The sequence below is a fragment of the Equus caballus genome, chromosome 1, assembly GCF_041296265.1.
Source record: "Equus caballus isolate H_3958 breed thoroughbred chromosome 1, TB-T2T, whole genome shotgun sequence".
NCBI lineage: Eukaryota > Metazoa > Chordata > Mammalia > Perissodactyla > Equidae > Equus > Equus caballus.
This window is the reverse complement of record NC_091684.1, coordinates 133,844,393-133,862,231: the sequence shown is the minus strand read 5'-3', so window position 1 is coordinate 133,862,231 and position 17,839 is coordinate 133,844,393. Positions and strand designations below refer to the sequence as shown.

Sequence of the window (17,839 nt, the reverse complement as noted above, 5' to 3'; positions counted from 1 at the left end):
CCTAACAGTTGTTGTTTTCAAACAGTGGTTGAAGAAGTGGATTAAAAAGTGTGATGATGACAGTGAAACCTCTAATTGGATTGCAGCCAACACAAAGGTTGGTATTTTCCCTCAGTAGACTCTTGGTAATGAAACTGATAAGGATAGATGCATCAGCATTAAGTTTACCTAGTTAAGGCTCGTTTTACCTTTTTCTCAATTAAGGCTTTTTTCCCCCAAAATGATTGCTTATTAATAAATTTCCTTTATTTTCATTTTGAGTTTATTTTGTTGAGTATTACACTACAGTATGCATAGTACTCTGCTTTAGAAGTTTTCTTCTGTTGGAAAAAAGCGTTAATTTCCTATAGAAGAAAAAGCTGTTAGTTTTTCTACCCTGTGGTTTGATAATGCCTTTTCAGATTGTTCTTGGCTGTTTTTTAATATACAGATGTATTGTAGGGTTTACTCTACCTATCTTGGTTTTATTAGGCTAATTTACATTTCTGTCTTTAAAAATCTCCAGGGTTTTAAGGAGTCATTCTTTAGAGCAGTATTTAAGTAACTGAGTAACTATTTTTATGTAACGAACTGGGCTTAACAAGTTTAACATGTTAAACTTCTAAAATATGATTTGTTAAGAGACTTGACTCCTGAGAAATAGAAGTTTTAGGGTAATATGGGTATCTCTTGGTTTTGGGAGGTTTTTTTTTTTGATGATACTAGTTTCAAAATTCAGTCTCTTTATGACTGTGAACCACTTCTTTAACTCTAGGTGTCTTACAAATACAGTAATCTTGAGCACCTTTCTTTTCTGTCACTAAGTAATAAGCAAGCATTTGAATCCTGACTGTGTCACTCAGCCAGTCTCTTAATAGAAAATTATATAAATATCCAATCTTTATTTAATTCCGTCTTATATCCTATTCATATAGGAAGTGACTTGGTTGATGAATGATGGGGTAATTCATGGGCTGTTCATTTTTAGTATTGTCTTTTACATGTGAAGATGATGCTCCAAATAATACTGAGTTGTTTGACCAGTGTTAGTTATAGCTTTGCACTGTTCCATTGATGACTCAGTCACAGGATGATGACAAAAATAAGGAGTTCTTAAACAATGAAGGCCAACACACAATTTTATGCCTTAGTACCCTGCTCTACCCAAAAAGATTAAAACATAATGAAACAGTGAGTTCTGTCACATAGAACAAATGCCCACATCTTTGAGGAATGTTATGATTGAAATGAATATTTTTGTGCTCTCTAAAATCATCAAGATAAACATAACTCATGTCACTCAAGAAACCTTACTGTAATGTCAGGAAGTGATTACTTTTGTTATTTAAAAAAATTTCCTGGCCAAGCATTCCTTGTTGAAAATTGAAGATTTCCCCACCAGGTGTGTTCATGTAAGTCCCACAATCCTTAAATATGCTCTGTAAAACTACAGTTTAGGATAGGGCAGTTCTATTTTCACTAAGTAGTTTGATTTAAACTGTAGCCTTCTTTCCGCACCCAGAGAAATCCCCCTGCACTCTAAAACCCCAAGGTGTTTAAAATAGGGAGCATAGACTTGACGTGTTTGAATTTGCTTAGAATTATTAAGGTAGATTATTAAGGAAGAATGGCAATTTGTGGTAACAAATTTATCTACTTGGTAGTTTTGAGATGAAACTGAAGAATTTTTTTCTTGAGAGGTTTCAGAAGCTTTATGAATGTTATTAGCTCCTTTAACAGTTTTGCAGATTGTCACTGGTATCTTACTATATTGAGAGCTTAATACTGTTTGGTTAATTGTAACCAAGAAATGTAGAATGAAACAGATATTTTAGGTCTAGAATTTGCTTCTTTGGGGAAAAAAAGTAAAATTTCTTATGTGAGTGATTTAAAAAATTTGATATAAGATTTATAATTAAAATTGCCTTATTGAGCTGTTTAAAATTACCATAGTTTATGGGCAGTGTAGTCTGTTTCGCAATGATCAAATTGTACAAATAAGATAATGGGTGATTCGTGGGAGTTACATCAAACACAAATACAGCAAAAATACAAGCTTTACACCTTATTTATAGTTTCCTTAAAAATAATGAGTTTGGGGGGCTGGCACCGTGGCCGAGTGGTTAAGTTTGCGCCCTCCGCTGCAGGTGGCCCAGTGTTTCGTTGGTTCGAATCCTGGGCGCGGACATGGCACTGCTCATCAAGCCACACTGAGGCAGCGTCCCACATGCCACAACTAGAAGGACCCACAACGAAGAATATACAACTATGTACTAGGGGGCTTTGGGGAGAAAAAGGAAAAAATAAAATCCTTAAAAAAAAATAATAATGAGTTTGGTTTTCTAGATTTTTTGAAAGACAAAAACGGTAGTCCTGCAAGGTAATAACTTTGGCTTGCTAGCAACCAAGAAAATGCTAGACTTGGGAAAAAAATATGATCCATGTAGCACAGTTGTAAATGGACTGCAATGAGAAGAATTTAAAATGAGAATATTTAGCGGAAGAAAGTTGAGAAATCCAGTAATCACAAAAAGAATTTACCAGTCCTGCTTGTTTGACTCTTAAGGCCAAATCGCTTGGATTTGAATCCTTACTGTACCATTTGCTACCTGTGTGACCTTGGACTAGTTTCTTTGTTATTTTTCTCTCCCTTAGTTTATTCATCTGACAAGTGGAAATAGGAATAGCACCAGTATAAGGATTATGAGTTAATGCATATAAAACACTGAAAACAGTGTGTGGGATACAGGAAGTACTCAATAATTATTTCTTAGAGAGTATATTATATTTACATGAATAAAATGTCTTACCTCCCATGAAACTATTATTAGTACATGTACTTAAGTATTTTTATCCCCCAACCCCACTAAAACAAATTCTTGAATTGTTGTACATCTTAAAAGCCAATTATAATGATAACAGCTCTTTTTTAAAAAATTTTTAATTTATTTTTTTATTGAGGTTATGATATTTTACAACCTTGTGAAATTTCAGTTACATTATTATTTGTCAGTCATATTATAGGTGTACCACTTCACCCTTTGTGCCCATCCCCCACTCCCTTTCCCCTGGTAACCACTAATCTATTCTCTTTGTCCATGTGAATAACAGCTCATTTTTAATAGTAGTTATTAAGTGTTTGACACTGTTCCAAGTGCTCTGCATGTATTAATCACAGTAAATGTGGTATTCAAAAATAAACCAAATCTAGAACTTGCTTTTCCTCAGTGGTAGTCATACAACCTAGTGTAGCATTGACACCAACTTTATAGTTTCTCTTCATAGGAATGTCCCAAATGCCATGTCACAATTGAAAAGGATGGCGGTTGTAATCACATGGTCTGTCGTAACCAGAACTGTAAAGCAGAGTTTTGCTGGGTGTGCCTTGGCCCTTGGGAACCACATGGATCTGCCTGGTAGGTTGGGGAAGTGAAGGGAAGATTATGTTCACATGAGTAAGTATGTGATATATGCTGTGTATTGAGAATAAGGTTTCTATCTCATGGAAATCACCATCTAACTTGGGAGTTAGATAAATGGATAACAGTGTGTGATCAGTGTTAGAATTATATGCAAGATATCCAGAGATAGGGATTAATTAGGCATATTTCACAGTGGAGGTAACAGTTGAGATGAACTTTGAGGACTAAGAGTTCATTAGTTGAAAAAGTGGTAGGAAAAACATTCAGGGCAAAAGGAGTAGCGTGAACACAAAGGTAGAGTGATATGAGAGTACATGACTTATTCAGAGAAGAGTTGCATTGTCTAATGTCTCTCTAGGCAATAGTTGAAAACTAGAGACTGTTGGCAAAACCCAGCATGCAGTTGTGTTTTACTTACCCTGCACACAATTAGACAAAAAAATTGTCTCAAACTTTAAGAATCAGAAAATTGCCCAACGCAATCCAGATTTTTAGCTTCTTTTTGAAGAATAGAAACTTCATTTTCTGCACTTCTGCTTGGCAGGAATCACCTGGAATTGATTAGTAGCCCTTTAAATGGGGCCTTTACTTTCCAGTTTGATATGTTTCCCTAAGACTGGAAGCTTAATGGCATTTGCATGTATCCTAATGATACCAGTCACATTTAGCAGAGTTTTATACCTTTGTTACATGCATATTTCTTACCAATTTGGGAAAATGCAAATTAGGAGGAGGATGCCTTGAGTTTTGGGAAAAACAGGAGCTAGCACATCTCCTGGTAAAGTGAAAATATTTCTGAGTGTTATAATAAACAAATGGTGCCTTTCACTAATTTGTGTTACCTGCTTGTCAGCTGTTGGCATTTGAGTTTGTGGCCCTTCATAAGTTGTGGGGAATAGGAAAAGAGAAAGTAGACTGAGACTTAAAGTAGTTTTGACATTATCAGCAGGATTTTAAATGGAGAGTGACATGATTAGATCTATAATTTAGGTGAGAAGGCTCTGTATTATGTGCTTTACATACATCATCTCATAATTGTGGTTGCTTTGTAGATAGTGGAAGGGAGGGGAAGAAATGGTAGGTTCAAGACAAGATGAGGAGGATGTGAACTTAAGACACTGTCAAGTCTTCCTTTTTAGTTTCATTGGAACTTCCATTAGTTTCATTAGTTAGAAGAATAGTAAGAGTGATTACTTGTCTGAACCAGGTAAAAATTAATTGGTTAAGTGGAAGTAGAGAAAGTGATTTTGGCAGTGTCACAGCCAAGGAAGGGTGTTTGGGGTTTAGCCAGACAGGTACTCTAGATTTTGAGAAGGCAAACTGGAGGATTAGTGTGTTACCAGAAACTAAATTCACTCTAATGTGTTTAAGTAAGCCTAGTGAAGGTAAGAGGGGATGGGGAAGAAGAGTTATTAAAGACATTTTTTTTGTGTAAGGAAATCTCTGATCACAACTCAGTGTTGCTTGTGTCTTGCATTTACCCATGGCTAACACTGCAAATGAATCATGGTATGCTTCTTGTTTAAATCTGAAAATGCCTCAGAACCTTCAAAATAGGATACCAGGTAGCACCATCAGTCATCTGAGTTAGAGATATAGATGAATCCTGTTGCTTTCCTGGGCCTTAAAATCCTTCATAATGTTGGCAGAGTAAAGCCCGGAATGAGTTGAGGCTTAAATATCTAAAAAATATCAAAAAGAAAAGTTTTAAGGATATATCAGATAGGAAGAAGTAGTGTTAGTAGTTGACAGGAAGAGAGCAAGGAGAGGTGATCTTTGGGCTAAGTGGAGTAGAGTAATTATTGGTAAGAGAGGATTATAGCCCAACCTAGGGGGAAGTTAATAAGTCTCCTGACCTAGGTCAATTGTGATCTGGGTTACTTTAAAAACTTTAAGATGAGATCAGTGAGCCATTGTTGGTTATTTCTGAGTAATTATGTAAAATAGCTACCAAAGACTGGAAGCAGACAAAATGTAATCTCAGATTTCCAAAATTTGTGGTGGATTTCACAAACTACTTATGAACCTCATAACTTAATTTTTCTCTTACGTGAAATCCCATAATCAAATGGTATTATTAGCATGATGGATTAGGGAGCATTTTGTAGATCTCAGCAAGGTATTTCAATATGGACTGAGAAGTTTGTGGTCTAGGCTGTGAATACAGACAGGGATATTTGGGATTAATTGAATGACCGTTTCTTGGAGTACAGATAATAGGTTTATGTCTTCCTAATGGAATCCTGTAAAGGTTTGCTAAAAGGTTTTGTCCTCATCTTTTTTTATTTACGGAAACTGTATACTGCTTTTCTGGTCAGTTTTATTGATGACTTTCTTGAACTAATGTGAGAATCTTGCATTCGTTTTGGAGTCACATCAAAGAGGGATATTGAATACATAGCCATTAAAATCCTGAAGAACTTAAGCTGGAACAGTGGATCCAGTTTAACAAGATGTAAATTAAATTCAAAATTCTTCCTTTAGTTCTAAAAATATTACTGTTTAAAGATTCTGAAGACATGGCAACAGCATGTGAACAATATACTCACTAGTTAAGAGCATGAGCCTCATATGACAGATAGTTATAAGTTTAATTCCCAGCTCTGAAACTTTAGTTATGTGACCTTAAGTATGTTGCTTGTCTTCTCAAAACGTAATTCTTCATCTGCTCAATGAGGATAATAATAATACGTATTTCATAAGGTGATTGAGGGGATTAAATGTGAAAGTACCTTTAAAGTCCTTAGTAAATGCATGGTGTGTAGTAAGCACTCAGTAAATACCAGCTGCTCCCATAATGTAGGCTCCCATAAAAGATGTAGAGTAATCGGGATAAGGGAAGTGCCAGTCCTAATCATCTCCATGCTGAGCTGACTTCTGGGGGGCAGGTTTCCCTCTCTCCTCATTTAGTGTATCTTTCAGTTTTCAGTGACTCTTATAAACTGTAGTAGCATGTAAAGCACATAGCACAGCATCTATTACGTAGTAGCCCATCAACATTGGTTCTCTTTGGTTTATAAAAGAGAAATAAGAAAGTGATTTACTCTGGAAAAATTGGGAATATTTGGCCTAAATTACAGACAGCCTAAGATATGAGATGATCTCATTCTTCAAAAATTGAGTTAGAAGTTCAAACTACAGTCAGAAATGGAAGTTCTAGAATGACAGTGTTTTCTAATGATTATAGGTGAGCTGATTTGGAATGGACTACTTCAGGAGACCAGGAATTCCCTCTTAGTAGATAGAGAACTGATACACTCTCTTAGAGAGGATTCAAGCACTAGGTGGATTAGACTCAGCAACACTTTGAGTTCCTTTCAGTCTGGTAATTCTGTCGTTGTAATGGTAGAACCCTGGGTGTTTTAACACCTCAGTGTATCTTTGTAAAGGAGAATATTGATTTTAGAAAATCTCTGAATCCAGGCTGATATTCTGTGATTTGATCCCGTTTCATTGATTTATGCGCTTTATGGAATCCTCTTAATTTACTTTAAGGTACAACTGTAACCGCTATAATGAGGATGATGCAAAGGCAGCAAGAGACGCACAGGAGGTAAGTATATTTATTTTCGGGTAACAGTTGAACAGGAATAAGCTAGCAGAAGTTTTCAATTCTGAAAAATTTGTGGAAAGACACTTCAGTAAATACTGGGTACCCGTGTACATTTAGAAAGAGAACCTTATCCGAAATGCATATCAGGAGCATTCCTGTTTATGGATTTGTTTGCTTTCTTTTGATTAATCTAGTCGTGTAGAAATTTCAGGTTTCAGTAGTCTTGGTGTCCAGATTTTCCCTCCCAGCAAGGAGACTAGAGAACAGTATTTGTTAAATAGCTCTGCTGCTATTTGTGTGCAGTCTCACTTATTTTTAATTCTTTATTATTATTTTTTAAACTTCATTGTTCATCAAGAAGCTCTAATGGTTATAGGTGAGCTGATTTGGAATGGACTCCCTCAGGAGACGGGGAATTCCTGGTTACTGGATAGGAAACTACCCCACTATTATAATAGAAGGGATTCAAACACTAGGTGTAGATAAGATTCAACACCTTGAGTTTCTTTCAGCCTCGTGATTCTATCATAATTGTAGAATCCTGGAATTTCATTATTCCTTAAATTCATCCATTCCATATCAAAATTCCCTATTTGTTCCCAAAATATTCCTTTCAAATGAGTTTCCTTACTAGGATGCAATTCAAAACATCTGTGTTTTATTGTTTCACTTTTTTAAACATTCCTTTAAGTTTTATTGCTAATTAAAAATACCATAAATACAAAAGAATATCTATAATCTAGTCTGTCATACTGTTAGAAGTGAAAGTTCTGTCTCACTTTTTTTAAAAGACTGGGAAACTGTATTTTGTATTATATAATTGATGAGTGGTGGTGTTTCACAGACTTTCTTTTAAAAGGAAAAAAATCCCTACAAATTCCAATATAGATTTATATTACATTCATTGTAATATTACTTAAATATGTTTAAACTTAAAACCAGCTGTAACTCTTATGCTCTTATACAATTATACAACCAAACCAAGAGTACTACAAAACCACTGAAACTGGGGCTGACCCTGTGGCCAAGTGGTTAAGTTTGCACACTCCACTTTGCTGGCCCGGGGTTTGCCGGTTCAGATCCTGGGTGCAGACCTACACACCACTCATCAGGTCATGCTGTGGCAGGTGACCCACATAGAAGAACAAGAATGACTTACAACTAGGATATACAGCTATGTATTGGGGCTTCGGGGAGAAAAAATAAAAAACAGTGAAACTCAAGTAAAATTATTTGACAGTTAAGTTTGCTGAAGTTACTGTTGATAGACTGCTGTGTGGCTGGGTTTTTAAAAATTAGTGTTACTGTACTACTTAGTGCCATGTGATAATTTGTTCTCCCATCAGTTTTCTTTATCTCATCTATTGCAAACCTTCATTCCTACAGTGCATCATGATTTGATTTGATCAGAGCTTATTATTGATGTATTCTCCTATCACTTTTTTTCTCATCAGCCTGATACAGTTAAAGTAATACTGCTTGATGCCAATTTTAGCCATTTCACAAATGTAAGACCTGAAATAAAACTTTAGTTCTCAGTTATAAGTTCGTTCGGATGATCTTGAGTATTTGTGTTTTCTTTAGGTTATCATGAGATCTTTAAATATTTCAAAATTCCATGGTCTTTTTAGACCAGATTATTTAGCACCCCTATCCTACTCCATTTAGTATCCTCAGACTCCAATTTGAGATACAGTGCCCCATGTAATTTTGATATAAGTTGTACAATGACAGTCATGCTTTTCCAGCCTACCATTTGGACTTGATTCTACTGTTGCATTTTTTATTTAGCTCAGTTTATCATTGCATCTTCTTCTGTTGTCTTTTTGAAATCTTAGTCTTTCTTTTCCTTAAGGCTTTCTGCTTCTAAGTAATCACGTTTATCTTAAATCCTATTGAAGAGAACATAAATTTTCCTAAAATTTTCTTCTAATTTTGAAAATAGTTTTTTTGAGTTCATAGAGAAATGTTCTTTTTCTCTTATGCAACATTATATTTTTCCTAATTACCATGGTACGCTTTTAGTTTTTACTTACGCTGAATGAAGAGTAATCTAGCTGAATCTAGCCAGATACAGTATTTGCCAAGAGAGAAAGTATGTGGGTTATCTTGGCCTCATCTAGTCTTCCTTTGGGTGCTGGTGGATCCTTTTCTGAGATCTACAGGGAGGGTGGATTATTGCGCACAGCTTCTAAGCCAGTTTCTAATGTCTACATTCTAGACGCTAGAATGCTTTGTTTTTCTGGTTCACATCTGTTGGACTAAACTAGAATCCTTTGATCCCCTGGGTGTACAAGGAAAGGTTTCATATGAATGTCTTTATTTGTTTATTTAGTGGGAGCCATGCCTCCCAGAATGGAGCACACCATTGCATGCCTCTCTGGCCTCTTCTTTCCTCCCTTCCGTGTCTTCCATACTCTGGCCTAGTGTTTATTGGGAGTTGTAGCCTTAAAAAGTACTGGAAGATTGGCGCACAGTCCAGACAGAACATAAATGATACTTTGAGTGCCTTCTACTTGTGTTGTAGAAAATTATTGACTTAATATAGTATGCCACAGTGCTGACACTGGTGGGCATTTGAATTTTCTTATCTTCTAGACGAAGACTCAGGACATGTTTTCTGTCAAGGGCCAGATAGTAAATCTTTTCAGCTTTGTAGACTGTATGGTCTGCTCTTGTGCTGTTCACCTAGCCATAGACTTAAGTGAGTGGGCATGACAGTGTTCCAAATTATTAACTTTATTTATAAAAACAGGCAGCAGCTGGATTTGGCTCACAGGCTGGAGTTTGCCTACCCCTCCCTGTTCTAAGCAGTTAGGTTTGTTGTTCTGGTTTTTTCCCCCCCAAAGTGTATTCAGGCGACTGATTGCATTTCTCAGTCCAGATTCTAGCATTTGATGAAAAAGTTGGTCTTATTTGCAGTGGTGGTATGGGTTTGCTATCATGTTGAATTTTAGAGGATTTTAGTGAGAAGCTGTTTCAGAATTGTTGGTCACATTAACTCATGTCCTCTAACATCATATTTTAATATGGTAATTTAGGTTTTCCATTTCATCTTGGGAATTTGACAGGCTTGAAAATATTAGTGCTTTTTGGGGCAATGAAATGCCAAGCAGATTATTTTCCACATACATGTTTAGCTAGAATTGGCATAACTTTTAGATTATTAATATATATCATCTATTGATGATTAGATATAATTGTCATTGTATTTATAATTGGCATAGTTTTCCAGCATGTAAGCACTGATTTGATACCTAACTAACTCTTGAAATAATATGGCTTGTGTAGGTTTTTTGAGATGTTTTAATGTTGTATGATACTGGATCATTTGATTGGCTAATTGTGTGGTTTAGAGTTAGTATTTCTAAGCAAGAGACCAACCGTAGGGACTAGAAGTCTCCGTGCTGTTTATAGGCTTTAAGGCATGAGGTGGAGAAGAAGGGGGTGATAGTAAAAGAAAAGAAATATGTATGTGTGGTAAAGAACTCTTTCATAGTGGTTGCATTTAATAAGCATTTATTAATCATTTTCTGTATATTTAGTACTAGAGATAACAAGATTACTTTTTTAAAAGTATATCTCCTCTAGAGATTTACAGTGTAATTGGCGAGACCTATGTGCATTATTTTTGCATGTAATAAATCATAGAAAAAACTCTAGGCTAGGTAGCATATTGTTTCTTTGGTAATTCTTCATATGTCTTTATAATACTCTTTTATATAACTGCAATACCATTATTATGTTTGTGTATATATATTTATTATATATTATAGCATATTATATATATTTTATAATTATACTATATACATTTATATTTTTAAAGCAATACTTTGTTAATATCATCAACTATCCAGTGTTCAAATGTCCCCATTTATCTCATAAATTTTCTTTTATAGTTGGTTCAAATCAGGATCCACACAGGTCCACAAATTGGATTTGATTGATATCTCTTGAGTCTCCTCTAATTTATAGGTCCGTCCTTCCTTTTTTCCCCCCCTTGCCATTTATTTGTTGAGGAAACTAAGCCATTTTGTCCTGTAGTTTTCCATATTGTGGGTTTTGCTGATTGCAACTCCCTGGTGTCATTTACTCAATTAATAGGTTCTTGTTTCTCTGTGTGTCCTGAAACTGGTGGTTAATTCTAGATACTTGAATTCAGCCTCAATTTTGGGGGAGATGGGGTGGAAAGGATACAGAACTGGTGGTACTGTATAGTTTTTATTGCATTAAATTAGGAGTTATATGATGTCTGGTTGCCTCTCTGTTGTCTGCTTTAAAATATTGATGCTCCTTGCTTGTTGTACATCTTATTGCATACTACAGAACAGTGCTATCCAGTAGAACTTTCTGTAATGATGGAAATATTCTTTATCACCACCGTCCAATTTTGTAGCCACTGACCAACCACATATGGCTATTGAGCACTGAGGGACTGAATTTTTAATTTTAATTTAAATAGCCACATGTCGCTAAATGGTTGCTGTATTAGAAAGTATAGCTATTGGACATTCAAAGCAGTGTTAAATAACAAAGTAGCAATAGATACCTGTTTGTTCCTGATTTTAGTCTAAATTCCTATAGTGTTTCATGAGTAAATATATCAGCTTTTGTGTATGTATAATACATTTGCTATAATTACATGACCTTAATTTTTCGTTAATGGGACAGCGATCTAGGGCAGCCCTGCAGAGGTACCTGTTCTACTGTAATCGCTATATGAACCACATGCAGAGTCTACGATTTGAGCACAAACTATATGCTCAGGTGAAACAGAAAATGGAGGAGATGCAACAGCACAACATGTCCTGGATTGAGGTGCAGTTCCTGAAGAAAGCAGTTGATGTCCTCTGCCAGTGTCGTGCCACACTCATGTACACTTATGTCTTCGCTTTCTACCTCAAAAAGAATAACCAGTCCATTATCTTTGAGGTAGGCATAGTTACTGAATGTGGAGAAGAAAACCTACCTTGTGTCATTCATAGATAAGATATATAGAGTTTTAAAGGTTCCTATCTGCTCAGAATATGTGGATTAAAAGTGTAGTATTTATTACGAAGATAAAAGAAATTTAGGTTTCTTGTCGTAAACTACATTCAAATTGATGTGGTTTAGCCAGCTAGTGATTAAGTATGCAGACTCTGGAATCAGCCCTGAATTTGAGTCTTGACTTTATCACTTTTTAGTTCTGATGACTTGGAGCAAATTACTTAACCTTGTCTATATCTCTGTTTTAAAATGGGGATAATAATTTCTAGGATGTTATGAGATTTAAGGGAGACTATCCATGTATATTGTTTATATAGCACCTGGTACTTCATAAGTTCTGAATAAAAGCCTTTTTTCAGGCCAAACTAATATATGGTTATTAGAAGTTAATATGGTGGTTAGCTTTGGTGGAGAAGTAAAGTAATGACTAAAGGCTAAAGGAGGCTTTTAGCAGTAAAGGTTTTTCAAATAGAGATGCTCATTTAAAATTGATGCATGGAACATTGATGTCCATAGATGACTAGACCATAATACTGACTAGCAGATGGGAATTTAGATAGGTAAATGCACAGAAGTAGCCACAGTAGTAAAGGATAACAAAATTTTAATCTTCCATACAGTGTTCTCTTAGAAGAAGTATGTGCAGCCAGATGTAAGCAAGAATGAGTTTCTGTTTTTTCCTCAAGTTTTCCTTTGAGTTTTAGCAAATAGCAGTTCTCGGAAGTAGAAGATTCCAAAAGACTTTTTCTTAAGTCCTTTCAAATTGTCCTTGATATTCTTCCAGAGGGAATGGGTAAATCTTGAGTTCTTTTAATATTTAAAAAATTGTCTTGGAAAAAAGAGAGTGTGGCTTGTGCAGGTGAAAGCAATAAAGAGCTTTACAGGTGCGGTTAACCCACCTGTAAAAATTATGGAATCAGGGGCCAGCCCTGTGCCTGAGTGGTTAGGTTCGCACGCTCCACTTCAGCAGCTCAGGGTTTCATGGTTTCGGATCCTGGGTGTGGACATGGCGCCTCTCGTTAGGCCATGCTGAGGTGGTGTCCCACATGGCTTACCCGGAGGCACTCATAACTACAGTATACAACTACGTATGGGGGGATTTGGGGAGAAAAAGCAGGAAAAAAGGAAGAGCGGCAACAGTGGTTAGCTCAGGTGCCAATCTTTAAAAAAAAAAAAAAAGAAATTATGGACTCAGTGTTGAAATCAGTCAGTAGGCAAGGAAGCAACTAAAATAGTTTATCTTTTAGCTTTCTTCTGAATCCAAAATTTACTGTGTATTCTTCCTCCTCTTGCAGAATAACCAAGCAGATCTAGAGAATGCCACAGAGGTGCTTTCGGGCTACCTCGAACGAGATATTTCCCAAGATTCTCTACAGGATATAAAACAGAAAGTACAAGATAAGTACAGGTGAGAATTTTTTTTAGTAGTTGTTGAGCAAAAGTTTCTGCCAATGGTGGTCTGGTATACCTTAGTGGTGAAGTTAGGTGATAGTGAAACTTGGGTTTAGCATATGCAGAAACTGAGCAGCTTCCATATTTCTCACAGATTGCTTCTGTCCTTAAGGCAACAAATTGCAGATAGTAGTTCTAGTCAAGCATAGCGGACAGATCAGCATTTATCCCGAAGGCTGATTCTGCTTCTTCCATTCAGCTTTATCTTCTTAGTTGCTACCCTGCAAGGAAGAGCGAGCCTAAAAAGGGCAAGTGGCCATTAGGATGAGAGGTGAGATTGGGGTGCTGGTCCTAGCGTGGGGATCCTATGAATTAGGGCTATTGACAAGTGAGCTACCCAAACCTAAAGAGTTTTTATTAGATTTGTTTTTTCTAAGGAGAGATTTACTTTGTCCTAGGAGTAGATGATATGCTACTTCAGGATATGCTACCTCTTAAGCTAAAGATGCAAAATGTTTGTTTTTTCAACATGGAGCCCTTTCTCCCAAAGTTATTTCCTGGCAAATACTGATATCTTTTTAATAGTAGTAGAAACCTTTGAGAATTTGGAAGACTTGGAAATTTAGTCCTAAGTAATATTTTCACTTCTCTTAGCCAACTGTAACTACTACATTGTGTTTATAGTACTTTCACAGTCAACAAAGATTTTACAAATGTGAAGAAATAACGCTTGAAGTTACTTCTTCCTGAAACTGTTTATTTATCTGTAGAATGACAGGATTGAATCAGATGATTTCTAAGGCCCTAAGGTATTTCTAACATTTTATTGCTCTAAAATTAATTCCTCAAACTGGGAATCATAGCTTTTGAAAAATACCTTTTTAAAATTAGAAACAATTTGTTGTGTCTTTCATCTAGACCTGAAAATGTGCCTATTAAAAGCAGGTGCTTGGTTCCAAGTCTAGATAAACTGTAGAAATACCTTAAAAAATGAGTAAATGCCTCTTTTTTTATTATTGGAGGCTGACAACAAGTGTTTTTTTTCTCTTTGATTACAGATACTGTGAGAGTCGACGAAGGGTTTTATTACAGCATGTGCATGAAGGCTATGAAAAAGATCTGTGGGAGTACATTGAGGACTGAGAATGGCCCTGCATAAAATGAACTCTGAAAACTTTACCATCTAGAGTGCTCATGCAATTAAAACAAACAAAACAAAACAAACACAAACAAGGAGGCACTAAGCCTGTTCTGACACCACTGGTCTGTAGTACCAGAATTCTGTTTTGTTAACGGAAAGTTTAAGTAAATTATATTGTAATAAAAAAAGGTAGATAAACCATTGTACAACAGTATTCTAGGCCACCAACAAAAGTGTGACAGACACACTAAAAGCCCTCCAACTTTAACTTGTAACGTAGCTTCATTCTCAAAGCTGACTCCTTTTTTTCTTTTTCTTTTTCCTGAGTGTAGTACAGTTAAAATTTAAAACAACTCCTTGACACTGCTTTTCATGTCCAAATCAGCTGTTTTGTTGTTTTGGTAAAGGACCTCTTCCCCTTCCTCCCCTACACAGACACATACACCCACACACACAGACTGACTCTCTGTTTCTCATACCCCAAGGTCATGAGTAAATGATGATCAGTTCCTTGTAAAGAAAATTCTTGGGGCGGGGAAGGGGGTAGGCAGCCAGAGGAATTAAACAAAAAAAAAAACAAAAAAACTTTGTATATGACTTTTAAAACAGGACAACACAGTATTTTTCAAAATTGTATATAGTGCATATGCATGGACAAAGCAAGCGTGGCACGTGTTTGCATAATGTTTAATTACAAAAAAATATTTATTCTTTAAAAATCTTCAAGATTATGTCTATTTGCTGTGCATTTTCTTTTAGTTTGCTTTATCTTTCCAGGGTTGAGGGTTGGGATAAAAGGCATATTGGTTAAGCACCTCTGGAAGACCTAACTAGAGCTTTGATTTCCCTTTCCTGAAATTACTTTGCCCTTTCTGGTTTTGATATGTCTGTTGCTGCCCACGGGCCTCATGCCTTGAATTCCCAGCTCTTGATCAGGGACAGGGAGGTCAAGTTCTAACTAAATGCCATGGCCTGATAAGGGCTGCAACAGGGAGCTTTGTTGCTGCATTTCAAGGATGACCAGTCCCCAACCTCATCCCCTTCCGTGGCCTCACACATCTACCTAAGCCTTTGTGTGCTCATGTCATGCACATGGCTGAAGGCTTCCTAGGCTCCATATCACATCCAGAGGAAACATTTCACTTTTTATTCCTTAATTGCTGCTTTGAGCCTTTTAAAAATTTTTAGTTATGGCTCTTTTCTCACCCCTTTTTTACGTTAGGGTGTCAAATAGAATGTTTTTGCTTTAAATATAAATAGCCATTCACTTAGTTTCAGATTGTGAATTTAAAATGGCAGATACTGAAATTGCTTGTGTGTGTTGCTGTGGGTTCAGTTTGAAGGCAAATACCCCTAGAACATGATGTTCCCATCTAGTGCATTTAAATAGAAATCACTGAGTTTGCTTCTTTTCTATTGTCAGCAGATAGGAGAATTAATAATGCATTTTACCTGTGATGTCCATTTTTATGAAATTTCTACTAAGCTATGTTAAAAGTAAAGGATGGTGGTGGTTTTATTAACTATATACCTGTTTAGGCCATTCTGGCTGTGGTATTTTTCAACAGGTCAGCATCCCTAAATCTGTCAGTTTTATACAGGAGTGGAGAGTGAACTAGGCAACTAGATTAAGAGGTCTTTATGTTAAATACCAGTTTTGGCTGAGGACCTCTGTCTTCCTTTAAATGTCTTGCGCCTAGGGAGTGTTTACCATTTGTGAGGCAGCTTTGTCTGCTCTTGCACTGTACATCTTATTACTCCATTGGGAAGTAGGTTCACTTTCCTCTGGCCTTTTGCCTAAGTTAGGCTTTGCTGAATCAACCCTACTTTTCCTTTTAGAAAAGGTTGTTACATGAGATGTACTTGCAACTGTTCTTTTCCCATCAAAAATCAGTGAATGTTTGCTGAGTATATTATGCTGCTTCCTTAAACCACTTGTCGCTTTAGGATCAATTTTACCTGTACCTTTTATTATCCCCTCTCTTGCCACCTCAGGTGCAAATCTGAACTCAGTGTCTGCTTCTTCCATATGCTCTTCTCCCCATCATCCATTTGACTTTATTTTAAATGACTGCATCAATCTTAAAAGACATTTATCAAAACTAAGGAGATTTTTTTTAAGGAAGCTTGAATAAGTTCCTTTCCCTGGTAACTTTGAAAAGCAGCCAGAGTTGCTACCTAGATATGTGTGGCTCCCTTAAAATGTTTTGTGTACGTGTGGTGTTTTAAAAAAATCTTAACCAGCTAACTGCAGTATCTAGGTTTGAGTGTCATAAATCCTCTTTACACCATCCCCTTGTAAGAGGTATCCAAAAAGTGTGTGCACTTCATAATATCAGCTCCCACCCATGGAAGAAAATAATGCTTTTTAGAGATGCTTTTTAGCTTCAGTGTTAGCATATTACCTGAGGGTATTGCAGTTGTGGGTGCGTTCCCAAACTTGTATGGATCAAGGTGAACTGGCCTTTTCTACTTCCAAGATTTTGACGGCCATCTCCATATTTGAGAGAATTCCCTGAGTTAATTGCTTTCATTGTTAGTAGCTTCAGTGACCCCCAACTGGGATAGGTAAGCTATATTGTGTGACAGCTTTCCTATTTCATCTACCTGAGTCTGTCTGTCAGAGGGCTCTATTCATCATAAGCACGAGGGTCTCCCTGTCTTCTTGAGGGCAGTTACATTGTCTTTTGAAAAGTGCATGCTTTATTTGAACAATTCATTGAGCAGTTGATGGACTTTAAATGATTTACAATAAAATTTTGATCCAAAGCTCAGGATGGAAACCACAGTGGTAATACTGAGTAGCATATAATATCAGACTCTAAATTCTGTGTAATTTGCTGCGACCCAGATTGTGTTTTATGTGTGTTTAAATAAATATATTAAATACACACGTGTATACATACACACATATATAACAGATCCAAGACTGACTGACTTGATTTGAAGTGGTTGAATCTGCAGTGTAAAATGTGGTTCAGCCATGATTAGGAACTGAAATTCAGTACAAGAGAGAAAAGGAATTGATGTAACAAATTCTTTTAGCTACAAATCCCGGTATAGAGCACTTGGGGGATGGGAGGGGGCGGGTTGGTGAGACAATCAGATCGATAAATTGATTAAATGCTCCTAACCCTGTAATTTTGTGCATAGAGCACCCTGTGCTGTGGAAATAACTGTTCTTAGATTTTCATTGTAACTGGACTGTTCAGGTTGCCCAGAGGGAAAGAACATTCCTAATTCTAATAAAATAAACTTTTATTTTGTTATTCCATTAGTAACTTATGTTTATTTTTATAGTTTAAAAAAAAAAGACATTGGTGGCCTAACAGTCACCTGTATTATGTGCCTTATTCACTGTTC

At 36.3% G+C, this 17,839-nt stretch overlaps 1 protein-coding gene across 4 annotated transcripts in view; it reads left to right on the top strand.

Annotated features, from left to right (window-relative positions):
- Positions 1-17,839, top strand: part of LOC100063282 (E3 ubiquitin-protein ligase ARIH1) — a 188,252-nt gene that overhangs the window by 94,681 nt on the left and 75,732 nt on the right. For 3 of the 4 annotated variants that reach the window (XR_011425444.1, XM_070233818.1, XM_070233823.1), the window contains 3 exons: positions 26-97; positions 3,265-3,395; positions 6,897-6,954. Coding sequence is in view for 3 of the 4 variants with exons in the window: in XM_070233818.1 (XP_070089919.1) it covers positions 26-97; positions 3,265-3,395; positions 6,897-6,954 (261 nt within the window). In the remaining variant the exon portion in view is untranslated. Of the gene's footprint in view, positions 1-25; positions 98-3,264; positions 3,396-6,896; positions 6,955-11,625; positions 11,887-13,238; positions 13,352-14,393; positions 17,746-17,839 lie in introns of those variants that run through there. The other variant, XM_023654140.2, reaches the window with a different exon arrangement.